This window comes from Nelusetta ayraudi, unplaced genomic scaffold (genome assembly GCF_046127955.1).
Source record: "Nelusetta ayraudi isolate G7.1 ecotype Tasmania unplaced genomic scaffold, CSIRO-AGI_Nayr_v1 ptg000009l, whole genome shotgun sequence".
Lineage (NCBI taxonomy): Eukaryota > Metazoa > Chordata > Actinopteri > Tetraodontiformes > Monacanthidae > Nelusetta > Nelusetta ayraudi.
The window spans coordinates 735,159-750,980 of record NW_027466059.1 but is presented as its reverse complement, the minus strand read 5'-3'; the positions used below and the strand labels follow the sequence as shown (position 1 = coordinate 750,980).

The 15,822-nt window shown below is 47.9% G+C and overlaps 1 protein-coding gene across 1 annotated transcript in view; it reads left to right on the top strand.

Annotated features, from left to right (window-relative positions):
• The window catches only part of cdh13 (cadherin 13, H-cadherin (heart)), a 278,759-nt gene that overhangs the window by 234,562 nt on the left and 28,375 nt on the right, over positions 1–15,822 (top strand). The window contains exon 12 of the mRNA XM_076019216.1: positions 9,434–9,576. Coding sequence (XP_075875331.1) covers positions 9,434–9,576 — 143 coding nt within the window. The remainder of the gene's footprint in view (positions 1–9,433; positions 9,577–15,822) is intronic.

Sequence of the window (15,822 nt, the reverse complement as noted above, 5' to 3'; positions counted from 1 at the left end):
GATGTGACACGCAACAGCGTTTGCTCCCCCCCCCCCTCCTCTTCCCTCCCCCGCCGCTGTCACATTCACACCCCCTCCTCCACTCCCCTGTATGGACCTGCTGCACTGCGCTGATACAGAGCAGAAATATGAACAGGTGTGACGAGGACAATTTTTCTACATGGCCCAAGGTGACGGCGGGCCGCCGTTTCGGAAGGTGAAAAAATTCGGCCGACCAAAGTCTTTGCCGCCGACCGAACCCCCCCCCCCAATAGAGTCGTTCATTCCTCAGCCCGCCAAACGCTTTCAAGACAAAGTCCGTATTGTTGCATCCCTCCACAGAGACGCAGTGAAAATCGCGTTTTCAGTCAAAAGCCCATTAGAGCAAATATTGAATTTCCTACCAACTTCGGCTCAGTGACACGCGGGGAGGAATGGAGGAAGCAGGAGTGTGGGGGGGGGTCGTCGAGGCACCACGCTGATTGAACAGCTGGCGCTAGAGTCCCGCAATGCAGCCGGTTACTTGCGGTTCGCGGGCGTTTCCTGAAGGGGGGGGGGGTGGGGTTGGATTAGATGCGGGTGGTCTGCAGGTGAAATAAACAAAGACAATGTCACGTCTGCGGCGGGGCCGGTCACACTCCACGCGCGGACGGACGGAGACAATTAGTTGAGGGAAACGCGGAGGGGGGAGGGGTGAGAGGAACACCTGTGCACGGCGCACTGATTGGATGATGCGAAGTCTGTGGAGCAGCCAAGGTTAAAACAACTCCATCACCAGGTCATTTGACTGCAGCTCCAATGACCTGATGTCTCCATTGTGTGCAAGACAAAAAAAAAAAAAAAAAAAGTCACAAAGGACTCAAAGCACAGTACAATGAAAGAACAAAAGCAGGAAGTGACTTGAGGCTTTAAAATTAATCTCTTCATTTCTCAAAATCCGATGATTTTACTTATTCGTATTTGTTCTTTTTTTCTGTGCACTTCATTTTCAGTGTTTACCAGGTGTTCTATCCACCTATCAGGCATAGTGTTATTAACTTTTAACACAGAAGGTGTATTTCATACACCATTGCACATAAAGTTGAAATTATCCCGTTAACAGGAACAATCCTCTGTCTTTTTTTTCCTATCCTATCTAATTGTGAGGGTAATCACTTTAATTGCAGGTTTAATGGAAATTGTAATTCCAGCGTAACAATTGATTGCCGCTATAAAAAAGTGGTTAGAAATATGCTTTATCCCAACTTCATGAGCGGCGATGAATATATGATTTGTAAACCAGTTTTTTTTTAAGTCTATTTTTTTAGTGCAGCGGTCCCCAATCCCAGGGCCGCGGACCGGCACCGGTCCGTGGGTCATTTGGCACAGCAAGCATCCTTAACTTCCGTTAAATTAATTCCGTTTTATTTATTATCTGAGTCTGCACATTTTTTTTCCTAAAAATTACCGGATTCTCTCTGTTACATCCATCTACGGCTCAACTCTTGACGCGTGTCAAGGCGGTTGTCTCGGTCACGTGATACATTCCCGCGATATTAAACCAACGAGCCGGCGAGCTAGCAAGCAACATGAGCAAAAACAAACATCTTTGGAAAGATTCTTTGCGAAGAGGAAAAGGCCCAGTGAGGAGACAGAAGAAGAGCCCACGCCTTCAAAGAAAAAGAAAGCAACGTTTAACAGACAATACCAGGAGTCCTACCACTAATACGGATGTTATCTCGACAGTAGATTCCTACGTGACAAGCCCACTCTGTTTAACATGCGGCGACCGGCTCTCTAATGAGGCAATGAAGCCTCCAAAACGGCTTCGCCACTCAGAGACCAAGCACCCCGCATTGAAAGACCAGCAGCCTTTGGAGTATTGAGAAAGAAAGAAAAAAAGCAAATGTGACTCATGCTATGTTGCTGTCGCCATGTTAACAGGACGCTGCTTATGAAGTTCCAAAAGTGTACACCGTGGATTCACCTTTATTATTATATTGAGAAAATACTGCAGTTTTCACTCCGGTCCGTGAAAATATTGTCTCGCATTAAACCGGGCCGCGGTGCAACAAAGGTTGGGGGTGATAACGGTTTAGTGGATGCAGCAACAGATGAAGCACTGCAGCCATGTGGTAGGCGATGCTTTGCCTCACTGGATGAGGGTCAGCACCTCTGGAGGACGTCTCAAAACTTGATACGGCGCCATCGCACGGAAGACAAAATTAGCCGTCGTCACGGCCGTTATCGCTCTCGGAGTCTCTGGTTCAACTCTGAATACCTGCATCTGTGAATCCTCCCACCCTTCCCCTCTCCCCTCCCCGTCCGCCTCCCTTCCGCAGCGGCCGCGGCCAGACTGGCGTCGGCACAACCCGCGTTCTCTCGGTGCGCCTCCCCCTGATTGATGCCCTCATATCTACTGCTCACAGATAGACACGCACTCTTGGCAGTGGCTCCGTGCCACCTCCTTCCTCTGAGTAAGTTATACCCCAATCACTGGGAAGATTCCGCTGGCGGAAGAGAAACAAGGGAGCGATCGAGAGGCTGATAACAAAGGCAACAGTGTAAGAGCTCGTAGTAGGTACCGGGGGGGGGGGGAGTGAAGAAAGTGCAAATGCCAGAAGAAACTTGCAGTGGGAAAGTAGATGTATCACGTCAGCGCCGTTCCCATTTCATCTGCTCATCATAATGAAAAGGCCTCAGAGCTTCATTAGTATCAGTGTTGTAAGTGAGACACTGGAGAGTCTTTGACCCATTTTCCATGATTGTTTTCCGCACACGGATGGATAGTTAAAGTAGGGGAACAGGACGTGCCAAGTAACCTTGCGAAGAACGCTGGACTGGACTTCAAGAGGGACTTCCGGCTGATCTGTCCTGAAAAAAACTCTACTGTGTTTCTGCTCACCAGAATATTATAGTGTCCTCTGAAGATCAATCATGAGTTGTTGTTTTGTATTGTTTTTTTTTGTGGCTGTTTTTGTTCAAACTAATGATGCACATTCAGAGCGTGAGACGCACACATGAATATGGAATATTCCTGCCCTTAAAATCGACACAGTTTCCTTCCTTCTCTTGCACGTGCTGTGGGAGTTTTAGTACAGCTTCTAAGTCACTGGGACTGAGATATAAAGAGCACCACATACCTGCCAGGGATTCTGTTTGTGTCACCTGCCGAGCTCATTTTCTCCATGGCAATAAATAAATAAACAAATAAATAAGTAAAGGGGAAAAGATGAGTTGAATGTCAAGTTCTGTGGTTTTGGGCGAGTGTTTCTAATAAAAATTCAGGAACCCAATCAGATCCTCAGTGTCCTGACAGCCATGTCTAACGCGCATGAAATATAGGTCCTACTTTAAAAGACAATCTTATGTAACACTTGTCACAATGCATTAGGTCCAATTAGCATTCCGAAAAAATCCCAGAGAAAATCTCCGGAAATGACCCAGATGACCTTGTTCAGGCGTGAACAAAGTTTTGAGGAGAAATCTGATAAAAATGTACAGGAAGCAAGAGAGACCGTGATTCATCTGATTAGGTGACAAGATAAGGAAGCCGTGCATGGTGCTTCCTGGTTGGAGTAAAAATTCAAAGAGACGCGTTGAGTCTGCAAAACTACCCCGAGGAAAGGAAACGCAGTAGTTATATTGATTGATGATAAATGTTTGCTGGTTTGTACCTAAATTGGTTGAGCTGTTTCCATGAAGTCCCTTCATGCTCATTTTGAGGAACATTGTATAGGAAAGAATTTCTGGAAATGGCAAAATTTTAAACAACTTCCTCTAATTCGCAATAAATTTTTGGACGCTCCTTTGTGGTGGTGAAGAGCACCTTTGGAAACGGAAGCCATCAAGTGCAACAATCGTCGTCGCTGTCAGTTTTCTTCAGATGCGTCAAGCCCGGTAATGTTTTTCAAAGGAGCCGTCCGCTGGGAAAAGTCATTAAATCGCTTCGACTGAGTGCCGGCAAAAGTTCAACAAGCACAAAACCTTTGTGTCGCGCGACGCTCTGCTTGTACGTTACCTCTGAATTAGCTCTTAACATAAATCATCACTCTTGTTCAGCGCATCCCGCCCCCATCTGCCATTGACAGGAAAACACGCGCTAGCACGCAGATGCGCCGCTCATTACGTGGCAGCGTTTTGCTGCCTCTGTAACTGGATTAGGTGTGGGCGGCGAGCCTCCCGCTCTCCCACGATGCCTTTGACTGCGTCTGAGGGAAGTGAGCAACGAGGGCTGAGATCAGAGCGCGAGCTAACTCGCGCGTCTCAAAACGCACCCGTGCACCGGCGCCCGCTCTCAAATAAGCGCCCCTGTAATAGGTGTCGAAATATGTGACATGACATCCTCGGTGTTTCCTCCCTACGATTCCCTTTTAGTGTCTTGAAGCATCTTTGAACAACATTTTCACTTTGTTTTGTTTTTTCTTTTTCTTTTTTTGTTTTTGTTTTTCCTCGTCTGCAACGCCACTTGCGACGAGTGCAGGGAGCCGAATCTCAGTGCAGTTAGTTGTTCTCTAACAACATATTGCATCTGGAATGTTCTTTGATAGTTGCTTGGTGCAGTTGAAACTGCAGCATGCAATGTAAAAAAAAATCCATATAGATAGAGTAATCCAATGTAATATTGTGCACATCATTCTGATGCTTACAGAAAAGCAATATAGCCTGGCTATAAACTGGGTTGTCTTGCTACGGTAACAGATGAGGAATGTAATTGGATGATATTCTCAAAAAGGGGAGGCAGATAATGGCTTGTTTCGTACGCTAGTCCTCATGAAAACGCTGCCATTGAACTTTGTACCAAATAAAGTGGCCGGTAAGTGCACAGTGAAGTAATAATAATGCAAAGGATGTACTTGTTGGCTGACAACAGCTTTAAATATTATCGCCGCAGGCCGACGCTAACCGCCGCTAAGAGCTGCGAATGCGCTAGCAGCTGTCAGCTGACACGATTTGAGGCTGCTGTCTCCCGGAATAAACCGCCATCAGTCCAGGTTTTACACGCAATATGGCGCCGTCTGAGTGCGTCTGAACGCAGACGCGCTCCTTAAATCAGTTATCTCCTAGCTTATGAATTATCCAGTGTGCACAAAGAAGAAAAAAAAAATAAACATCACGTCTCTCGATGATTTTGTACCATCAGTTGTCCTTGTACCATCTGCGTCCTGTACGTGTGGCAAGTGAAGCCGCCTGCGACACGTTTTCAGCTCGACAGTGAATTGTTTTGGTTTTGATGAATAATTAAGATTAATTTGGGCATTTAGCACTTAAAAAGCCGATCCGGCATCGCACCTCCAGTTCTAGGCAATCCTTTTCGCACGCACACACACAACCGAGGCGTGTGCGCCCACACACACCACACAGCCGTGGCCGCTGCACTGCAGGGGAGCCTCCACAACTGAGCGAGGACGTATCCCCCGCCCAAGAGGAGCTTCATAACAACCTGTTCCCCCCCCCCCCAACAGTCAGGGGTCACCGTGTCGGCCTCCCGATGCGACTCTTCCTGCCGCCGCAGCCAAACATGTGGAATAATCACGCCGCCGTGTCGAGAGTCGTTTCCCCAGCGAAGGCAAAAAAGAAAGAAAAAGAAAAAAAAACCTGCTCACGCTTCTGGGCGTCTCTTTCACTCCTCGCCTGCTCTTTTGTGAGCATGTATAATTGATCGGCCCTGTTTCAAGGCGAACACGGACGTGACTGCCCGTCGCGAGCGAGCCTGCTGAGTCATTTGTTGACTGATTTGTTTTGGGCCCTTCTCTGTTTTGAGAGATAACCATGTATAACCAGAAATGAATATTCCTAATGGCTTTTTAATGTGTTTATAATTTACCCTTTAAGAGGGCTCTAATGGACTGTCCCTATGTTTTCGCTGAGGGGCGGAACAGCGGATCTGACTCATTTGCCGGCGCTACCTTTGAGCCCGCGTTAAAGCAAACACGGGCGTGTTGTCGCAGTCTCCGCTAAAACAAAAGCGCTAACGACGGCGCTGCCGTTGCGTCCGCGCCACTGTGTTTCATGTTTGGCCCGTTTGTGCCGTTCCCAGGGTTTGAGCCTAAGAGGGAATCGGTGAGGGGTTTCTTTTCATGGGATGAAACATTTCAGAGGAGTGTTTAGTGATGAAGGCATTCTGCAAGGTCAACCTCCAAACCCAGGTTTAGAGATTTCGCTCCCAAAGTTTTTCTCTCTGAAGGGTGCAACTGAACACAGAGGACATTTAGAGGTTGCGTTTTTTTGGAAATGGGGCCTCGCTGTGGGAATATTTATCGAACATACCTTCTTTGGACCGTTTCTGCCGTGTGAATAGAACTATAAAAGCAAAGCTGGGACTGGGTGTTGAGTTTTAAAAAGGCATCACTCAAAAGCAAACCACAGTGCTAAGGTGTAGCTTATAGGAGAGAGGCAGCCGAGAGTGTCTGATGGGGAAGTCCGTGATGTGAGGAAGAAGATATTTGGAGATTAATCATGTGTGAGGCAGCTTCTTTTTTCACTGCCGGCTCCGGCCTTGTGAGTCACTCGCGGTGTGATTGCGTTCAAGTACAAAAGAGAGATGGTTGGGGGGGTGGGGGGGGGTGTGCAGGCGGGATGCAGTAAATGCCGGGACGCACGCGACATCATTAATAGCGGATTTAACCTCGCCAACCTTGCCGTCTCACCGCCTCTTTTTGTTCCAGCGCGAAAAAAAAAAAATGTGTCAGCTAAGGCAAGCAGTCGCCGGCAGAGCGAGTGACTGAGCGCTCCGTGAGTAAGGTATGAGCGGAGGTTGATTGCGGAGGCATTTCCCAAGGCTGTGTCGCGCTCTGTTAGCTGAAGAGTTTCGTTTCAAAGACAATTTGTCTGCGGCGGAGCGCTCTGGCAGCAGGCAAGCAGCCCCGCGTGTGTGTGTGTGTGTGTGTGTGTGTGTGTGTGTGTGTGTGTGACAGACTCCTAGTGGCCTGTTTGTGAACGCTTTGTGCTTGTGTTTCCAAGAACGCACGATTGAACACGTGCGTTTGTGCGACTGCTGATAGTGTTGTGTGTTGACCCGTCTCCACTCCTGCACCGCTGAAACTTCCTCCGCAAAATGTCCTTGAGCTGCTGCGCACGTTTTTGAATCCTCCTGCATGTGGCACAGACAATGCAGTCGCCGCCTACACCCTCAGGTCAGTATTACCTTCAGTTTGTGTAGCTCTCGGCAGAAAAAAAAGGCACATTCTCACTCTGCTCCTCTGACCTTGAAAATGCAGCATCGCAGACAGCAGGATCCCACTGGGGGATTTTAAACTTATTGCTCGGCTAATGGTACAGAAAAAAAAAAATCCAACAAACTTGAACCCATTTTAATTATTTTAAAAGCTATCCGCTTTGTATTTGACACCGTTGCACCAAAGGAAAGACTCGGAGGCCAGTGCAGATCTTTCCGGGTCCTCCTGGTTCAGTAGCTTTTTGTAGTTGTTGATTAATTAGTTTAAAGTTGAAATAAGGCAAAGTAGGCAAGGATCAGAGGCATTAGTGTCTTCCGTCTTGTGTATTTCCCAACTAGTTGTTCTTTAAACAGATCAATTGATGATATTCCGAGAAGGAGTGGTTCTTTAAACAGATCAACAGCTGGCCTTGCAACCTCTGGCCTTGCAACCTCTGGCCTTGCAACCTCTGGCCTGCTCTGGCGTATTCTTATCCAGTGGTCACTTGCCACCCGCAAATGTCCACCAACGGATAGACTTTCTGGCGTTGTTCAGTGTCCTCTCTGCTTACACCATATAGATATTCCATTTAAAACTACCACAGCACCTTCACACATTGCTGTGCCGGTTTGTCACTAATTGTTGTTTTGTTGCATATCCGTCTGAAACCGCTCTAGCCCTGAGACTGCGTCTTAGTGAGATTGCCTACATAAATAAGCCATCAGTGGCAATTTGAGTGCCATTAGCGAGGTCATTATCCACTGTTTGGATCATCCTTTCATCGATGCCGCGTCAGCCGTTCTCTTTGCAAGACGTTTTAGCGAAGGTGGTGCGTAGTTTTCTCCCACCTCTCCTCCAAAGTGGAGAAGTTAACTTCCCCTGCTGTCGCCGCCCCTGCTGACACATGCACTCAATGGGAAACGCACCCACGGGAGGTGCATCCATCAAGCCGTCTTCTATCACCAATTCCGATCAAAGTCTTTGCACTGTGCAGGGTTACGGTTGAGGGTGCAGGGTGTGTGTCTGTCTGTGTTAGCATGGAGTCGTGGTCGCAACCTGGACATGCCTTCAGTTTATTGCACGGCCAACAGAGGATAGATGACTACCCACACTCGCATTTACCATGTCTCCAGACAATTTCACGCACAGCTTCGTTCTGTGGGAGGAAGTCCAAATCTGTAGAGTATTGGTGAGAGCCTACACAGAGATGTAAGGATGTCAATAACGCCCAAGTCCACATTCCACCGGATAACAACAAAAGGTTTTGACTCTCAACCTCCCTGGCCTTCTGAAGAACCGTTGCTGGGCAACAGCATGGGTAAACCGTTCACAACAGGGTCGACATACCCAAATGAACTCGCAATGCATTTCTTTGGACAACGGGGAGGGAGTAGGAGTATCCAGGCAGAACAGGCAGGCATGAATGGGAATCACCGGAGATGCAAAACAACAAAGGCTGGTTATGGTTCAACCAAGTGTAACCAGGTTAAACTGTACGACGGGAGGAATCTGACTCTTGCTTCCCCCGCTCACCCCAAAGGACGCCTCGTGCGTGACACCTGAAACGACTTACTTGACTTGTGGACGCTGCCTTGACTGATATCAGTTTTTCATTTATTCTTTGTGATATCATCTAGTAATGTCTCCGTGTGCGAAAGGCGCAACTTTGATGGTAATCTCTCAGATTATCATAAATCAAAGAGGCTGACACACACACACACACACACACACACACAGACGTAGCAAATGGCTTTAATCAACAGGCACTTTCATAGTTTACCAGCTGCTCTTCTCCAAAGAAATTCTCCTTTTGGAAATTAAAAAGCTTTGATGCGCGAACAAAAAGGAAACACATCTCTGAGAAACTGTGTTTACACCCCATATTTATTTGTGTTTGTGTTTGTTGATCTGATGCCACCCCCAAAGAGGGTCATCTTCTGTTCCCTCCACGGGAACGTTGTGACTGAAGCAGTGGCAGTGGTCGCCCCATTAAGGGTCCTGGAACTCAGTGTTTTCCTTGCTGGACCATCTGTCCTGTTGAAATCCACTGTTGTATCTGTGATCTGAATCTCTCGTGAGTTTCTGCAACAATAAGTGAATGTGAATAAAATCCCATTTACAACCTGTGGCGATGTAGCAATACCAGGCTCTTGCATGCGCCACAAGTCCATTTTACGCCGTTTCAGTCGCTGGTCCACTGGACTGATGAGCGAAAATACTGTTAACTTATTTCTATGTTCAGCCAACTTTACTGCAAGATAGTTCACTGGATGTTCCGTTGCTCAGTGTCTTCCTTCCTTTCAATGACTTTCTCGCAGGTATGCTGTCCTGCACGACCCAGCGGGCTGGCTGAGTGTGAATCCAGTCAGGGGGACTGTCAACACTTCGGCCCCACTGGACCGCGAGTCTCCTTATGTCCATGACAATAAATACACGGCTGTCTTCATCGCCACTGATAACGGTAAGTGTCACATTCCCCCACAGTTTGACGCTGCCAGGAGCTAATTTCACATTCATCATTTGTGATGTGTTAAAATGTATTTATTTGACCAATTCTCAACTCTTGAAATTGATAATGCCGCTGTCCAACTTGATGGTGAAACAACATTTCCCACGAGACAACATTTTATGGCAAAGCAAACTAGGGTAGGACTGATTCAACAAACTAAATGCTGCACCGAGATAACAGTGATATGATATTAAAGGGATGGCTCACCAAGTGTAGACATTTCCTGTATTTGCCATTCACACCTGTGCCACTGGAGATTTCTATGACATTTTGTAACCATTCTGGGGTTTTATGCAGGGAAAGAATTCAACACAATGAAGTCCTGAGGCGGCACCCTTGACATCACTGACACCGGGCTGCTTCTAGATTCTGTATCCGCTGTAGCCTCCTAGCTAGGAATCGCATTGGCATAATGGAGTAGTTGAAATAACTTCCACATAGGCAGCTCCGCAGCTCTCCCTCAGAGACACCGTGTGTGTGTGTCCGTGTCCATAAAACTTCAAGATGCTTAAGTGGAATTGGAAGTGTCATCAAAGCCTGTAATGGCACAGCAGTAAGTAGGGGATTGGCGAAGTATCCAGTTTAGCTGAAATATCCTTTTAAATGTCAAGGTAGCATATTATATCTATTTTAAATGGAAGACCTGGCAGTACCGGGCATTTGTGCACAAATTTCCCTTTTGGTCTCTGTAAAAAATCGTCTTCCTGACTCTGTAAGTGCCCTTGGCTGTTAAACGCTAAAAATACTCATGGCATACTGTGGCAGGAAGCCAGCGGGGCCTCTAAGAAGTGCCCTCTTTGTCTCACTCGAACTGGGGGGAGAGTCCTGAGCGACGACTGCCAATGCCAGACAACTGAAGCGGACATAAAAAAAAATTTAAAAAAAGCAGAAACAAAGTTGCCCCCGTGCTGCATTCTGGAATATCGCGACCCTGTCGCTCGGCCTCCTTACCTGCGGTGAAACTGACATTGTCCCACAGTGGCGGCGTGATGTTCTGAAGTGGCCCTACTCCTGTTGTACCATATGGCTGCCAGTTGGCCGTGTCAGCGGAACCGTTGCCCCGAGACTTTATGAGGTGGCCGATGAAGCCGCCGTGGGTCCCGCCGCCTCTCCCCTTTCCCTCTCTGCTTCCCTTCTTTCCCCTCTCTCCGTCCCTTTGTTCCTCTGTATCTCTCCCTCTATCAATCTATCTGCTCTCCTGTGCTCGGGGATGATTCTGACAGATCCATTAGAGGGACTGAGGGATTCTATTAGTAGGCAGCGGAATGGCAGCGTTGTGCGGGAGAATTTGGTGGCCCCGCCAAGATGTGTGTTGAAAGGAGTAATGGCCGGGTAGGAGGGAGATGGTGGGGGAGTGAAAAGGTCAGGGGATAAAGAGAAGAGGAGGGACAAAGGGAGATAACAGAGGAGGATATATGGCAAAAGAAGTGGGGAAGGGATGGGTTTGGGAAGCAGCGCAATGGTGGGGATTTCGAGCGGGGAAAAAGAATGGACGGATCACCGATGGTGCCAGACAAGATTGCTAAAAAAGAAAGATAGATTTCTTTCATCTAGTTTTTAGGTTTCACCCAGCCCACCTTTTGCTCCTCACCCATCTCGCCCCTCCCATTCTGACTTGAGTTATCTGCCCTTCACTGTGTGACGTGCATAAGGGCGCACCGAGCGCCCCTCGCCGGGGCTTAACTTTGAACGCTCCGGCCAAATTTCAGGAATTGAACTTGAGTGCATTCCATACTGTGTGCCCCCGAGGTGAGAGAAGTGTTCTCACTCTGCTCCACGTATATAACGAAGCAAGGTAAAGCAATTTTCCCACCAGGAGCACGATTTGCCCTGCCGTGGATTTAACAACTTACCGGCACTGGCTTAAAATAGGCTGGAAATTTGCTCTCTTCCCCCTGCGTCATGCGCCAGGATGACAACCCATCTGTGGTCGCTGCTGGCAGGACATCCGCTGTCACCTGAAGTCCTAATCTCTATTGTGTTTTTTTTTGTTTTGTCTTTACTAAAAAATACATTAAAATGCCTACCTACATCCACACTGACAAGCCTGAAAGAAAAATGCCTTGTGTCAAATCGAAAGGAACAAGCGTGGAAGAGGAAGTGGAGGAGAAAATTTTAAGAGTGACCTGTACGAGACATAAATCTCGGGTTTGCTTTCCACTCCACTTCCTCTTACATTGATTTCCCTTTCTGATGGGCAAAAGAAAGAGGCAAAGCCCAGAAGATCCGACCGATAACCCAGACTCACCTTTGTCTCGGGAAGTCCCCCGACTGGTTTATGAGCAGTTACAGCCAAATTGACCTTGTGTCCAGGCTTAAAATGGAAGGCGGACTCCTGGTGGAGGCTTAAAGCGTGACGAGCAGCAGACTGACCGTATCTCTCGGTGAACAGCGTGCGGGCAGGTCAGCTGGGGCAATCCCTTCTGGGCAGCAGCAGATGGTGAGCAATGCTACAGGGAGGACAAGAGGCTAAGATGGCAGACAGGAAGAGGACGGACGGACTGACACAGAGGGGAATGAAGAATGGAGGTTTAACAAGTTTCGCCGGGGGGCTAATTTTGTTGATGCCGAGGTCACAGTTCACCAGGCCCAGAAGTCATGCTCTGTTTCCAAAGGAATCAGCCGTGCTCAGTAGGAGATGTGAGGATGCCGGATGACCGACTTGCACATTGCGTGTACTGGTCCAGCTTTGCAAGGGCCTCAGTCATGCATGTGTGCTAATGTCAGTAGTAGTTTTCCGCTGTAGGTGCAGAATCTGTCCGGGCCTACGGAATGTGTCCGAGGTCCTACGGCAACTCTGTTAGGACAAACTGTGGAAAAGTAGATCGATAGATGGAGTTAATCATATTATACATATATATATATATATATATATATGTATATATACATATATACATATATATATATATATATGTATGTATATATATATATGTATATATATATATATATATATATATATATATATATATATACATACAATGGATAGAACAAACTAACGATAGATAGATAGATAGATAGATAGATAGATAGATAGATAGATAGCTTTCTATTTAACTATCGTTCATTTTTTCCGTTTGTTCGTTCGACCGTGATGTAGTTTGTCATAAGACCCCGTCCAATGACGTCACATACGGCAAGTCTATTACGACAAACTACACGGTCGAACAAACAAACAGAAAAAACGAACGATAGTTTGATAGATAGCCCTCTATCTATCTATCTATCTATCTATCTATCTATCATTTAGTCGTTCTATCCATTATATATATATGTATAGTGTGATTTTATCCATCCATCTCTCTACTTTTCTATCTATTTATCCAACCGCGATGCAGTTTGTCTTAAAAGAGTTGCCGTAGGACCCCGGACACATTCCGTAGCCCCGGACAGATTCTCTACCAACACCGTACCCGCTCATTAGCACAGCTAATCGCTCTCGGACGCGAACGCTCACTCGCCTATGCGGGCTACTCAAGGCTAGCCATTTTGCTCCGAGTGACTCCAGGGGTCCCCAGGGGCTCAAAGCGGCTGTGCACTCAATTTGTCAACTTAAACGGTCGTGCGATTGCCACCGCGCGAGCACCGATGGGAGTGACTCCATCTATTTATTTGCATGCGCTGGTACTCGCAGGCGTCCGCACCAACGCGCTAGCCTGAGTTCCAGTTAATGACCAGACAGCGACAGACCACTGTCGCCTGGGTGGCTTGCACCGACCGGGTCGGGGTTGTGTCTGTGCAGAGTGGCTCGCAGGGCTGTTTATACAAACTCCCGACGGTAGCTGCTTGGTCTTCGTGCCAAACAAAATTCTCTTTTTCTCTTTGATTCCCTCCCGAGATACCAGATGTTCCCCCCAGGTCTCTGTCTCCCTTCTCCTCCCTGCACCGCCAGACCTGTGTTACACCACTGCTGCAGTGAGTGGAATAATCAAAGCACTGCATTCCCCCCCCTACTCCCCGGGTGTCGTGTTTCACTGTTTGCCACCTAATCCTCATTTTAATGGGAGTCTCTGGGAGGCATGTATACATTATCAAAGCTTACTTGTCGGAAAAAGCAACAGTGCAGTGGATCGATCCGGATACCGGTTATGTCGATGCCAGCGTCGGATCCCATTCTGACTGACACTCACAGAACGGGATCGATTCTCGCCCTTGTTTTGTCACAAAATAGTCATGTCTGGCTTTGCTCTCTTGTCATGCAGTCACTTGACTCAGCAGTTAGGGGGCAGCATCAGGGAGGGGTGTGATATGCAGTTCATTCCAAATAAAACGCACTCTTTTTTTCCAGGTATTTATTATTTTAGAGTTTTTTTTATTGGGAAAAAAAAAAAAACTGGCGCTGGTCCAAGTCAGTACTTGCTATTGGATCAATAATAATAATTTGCTGTATCACCCCTCCTGAAATTATCACACAGATCCGCTTCCTGCCGCGTTGAAAACCTTAAACTTATGCATCGGGAGAGCTGAGACGGTGTTTTTCCGTGTGGACGCACAAAAGAGAAACCTCATCAGGGACTCACAAGCCCGTGTGTGTGTTAGCGCATCACTGTTGGTCACGACACAGAAAAGGAGTGGAGTGGAGTAAATATGAAGCAAAGCCTCGTCATGGTCAGATCGTGTGACCCTCGGGTCTGGAGGAAAAAAAGCGCGGCAGGGCTGGTGAATTCCTAATGGGTCGTAGAACCAAACCCTCCGAGGGTCAGTTGGATGTAAAATTAAACAGAAGCGCGTGTGTGTGCGCACTTGTCCGTGCGTGTGCGTCTAGTTGCTGTCCATCACGCTGGCAGGTCCACATAATGAGTTCATCATCTCTTCTCTCAAAAGAGGTGGCGGTGAGTGTGTGTGTGTGTGTGTGTGTCGGGGAGGTGACAGTGGTAGCCAGCTGTCAGCGACCACAGACATACTGTGTGTGTGTGTGTGTGTGTGTGTGTGTGTGTGTGTGTGTGTGTGTGTGTGTGTGTGTGTCCGTGCTTCCTCAAGCGCCGGGTGCCAGAGTGCCGCTGGTTTTTAGCAAAGTCGCCGCTGACTAATTTCCTCGTGTCAGAAGCGCCGCTTCTGCCGCAACAGATTTTGTAGCGACACAACCATCACGTCGGCGCCGGCGGGCCCGAACGTAGACGGACAGGCCGCCGTCGCCTCTTCCGCCAGCTGCACCTCCGACGACAGCGGCTACGATGATAAGGCGCGGTGAGCCGGTGCCTCCCAGCGCTGGCGCTCGGAAACGCCGGTAATGGAGGAAAAACAGAAGCAGAGTCGCCGTCAGTGTCCTCGGCGTATTGATGGAAGTGGATGTTTTTCGTTTTTCTTTTTTTTTTTTTTTTTTTACATCTCGCAAGCTTTCTGTCCCTGTCGTCCTCATCCGATGCGGCTATCGACAAATCGATGGCTTGATGCACCGACGGGCAGGTGAGTCCGAGGTGCCGCATGGCAAAGTGCTCAAAAAAAATCATCCGTGACTGCCGGCGATAACTTTCTAAAGATTCCATTATATTGGTAAACCCGGAAGACAGCAAGAAGGTTGTGGGTTCGATTCTGGGGCCCGGGCCTGGGACCTTTCTCTGTGGAGTTTGCATGTTCTCCCTGTGTTTTTATGTACACATAAAAACAACGGCAGGCGGAGGAGTCGGAGCTGAAAAGAGCTTTTCTGTGTTTTAACGATGCGGGTGGTATCGCAGAGGGAGGGGCGGGGGCGGGGGGTGTAGGATGGAAGGGGGGCCGCGATAGAGTCGTATGTCGGCGTGCGAGAGACCCGGCATGCTATGTTTGCTGCAGGGGTCGTCGTGTCAACTTCTATGTTTTTTTTGTTTTGTTTTTTTTCCAAGCACGGATTCAGACTGCATCAGAAATTAGGAGGGAAACACACACACACACATACATTCACACATACACAGACAAACCCAAAAATAATAACCACCTAAAGTGCGAAAATGTGTCAGAGTGGCGGCGGCGATGTGAGCTGCGCGACTTGTTCACCTGAAGCCAACGTGGCGGAGCGGCGCCCCAGCGTGACAGCGCTGACAGCAGGTGTCGACACCGTCTTTTGACTGTTTTGGGTTGTTGTCGTTTTTTTTGTTTTTGTTTTTTGGTTTAGTTTTTTTTTTCTTTTTTGTATCCCGCGGCGCGCCGATGCGAAGGTGCCTGTTTAGAGGCCCTGATACGGATTCCTACAGCAGCGGAAATAAACCCGTTCATCACTGCCTC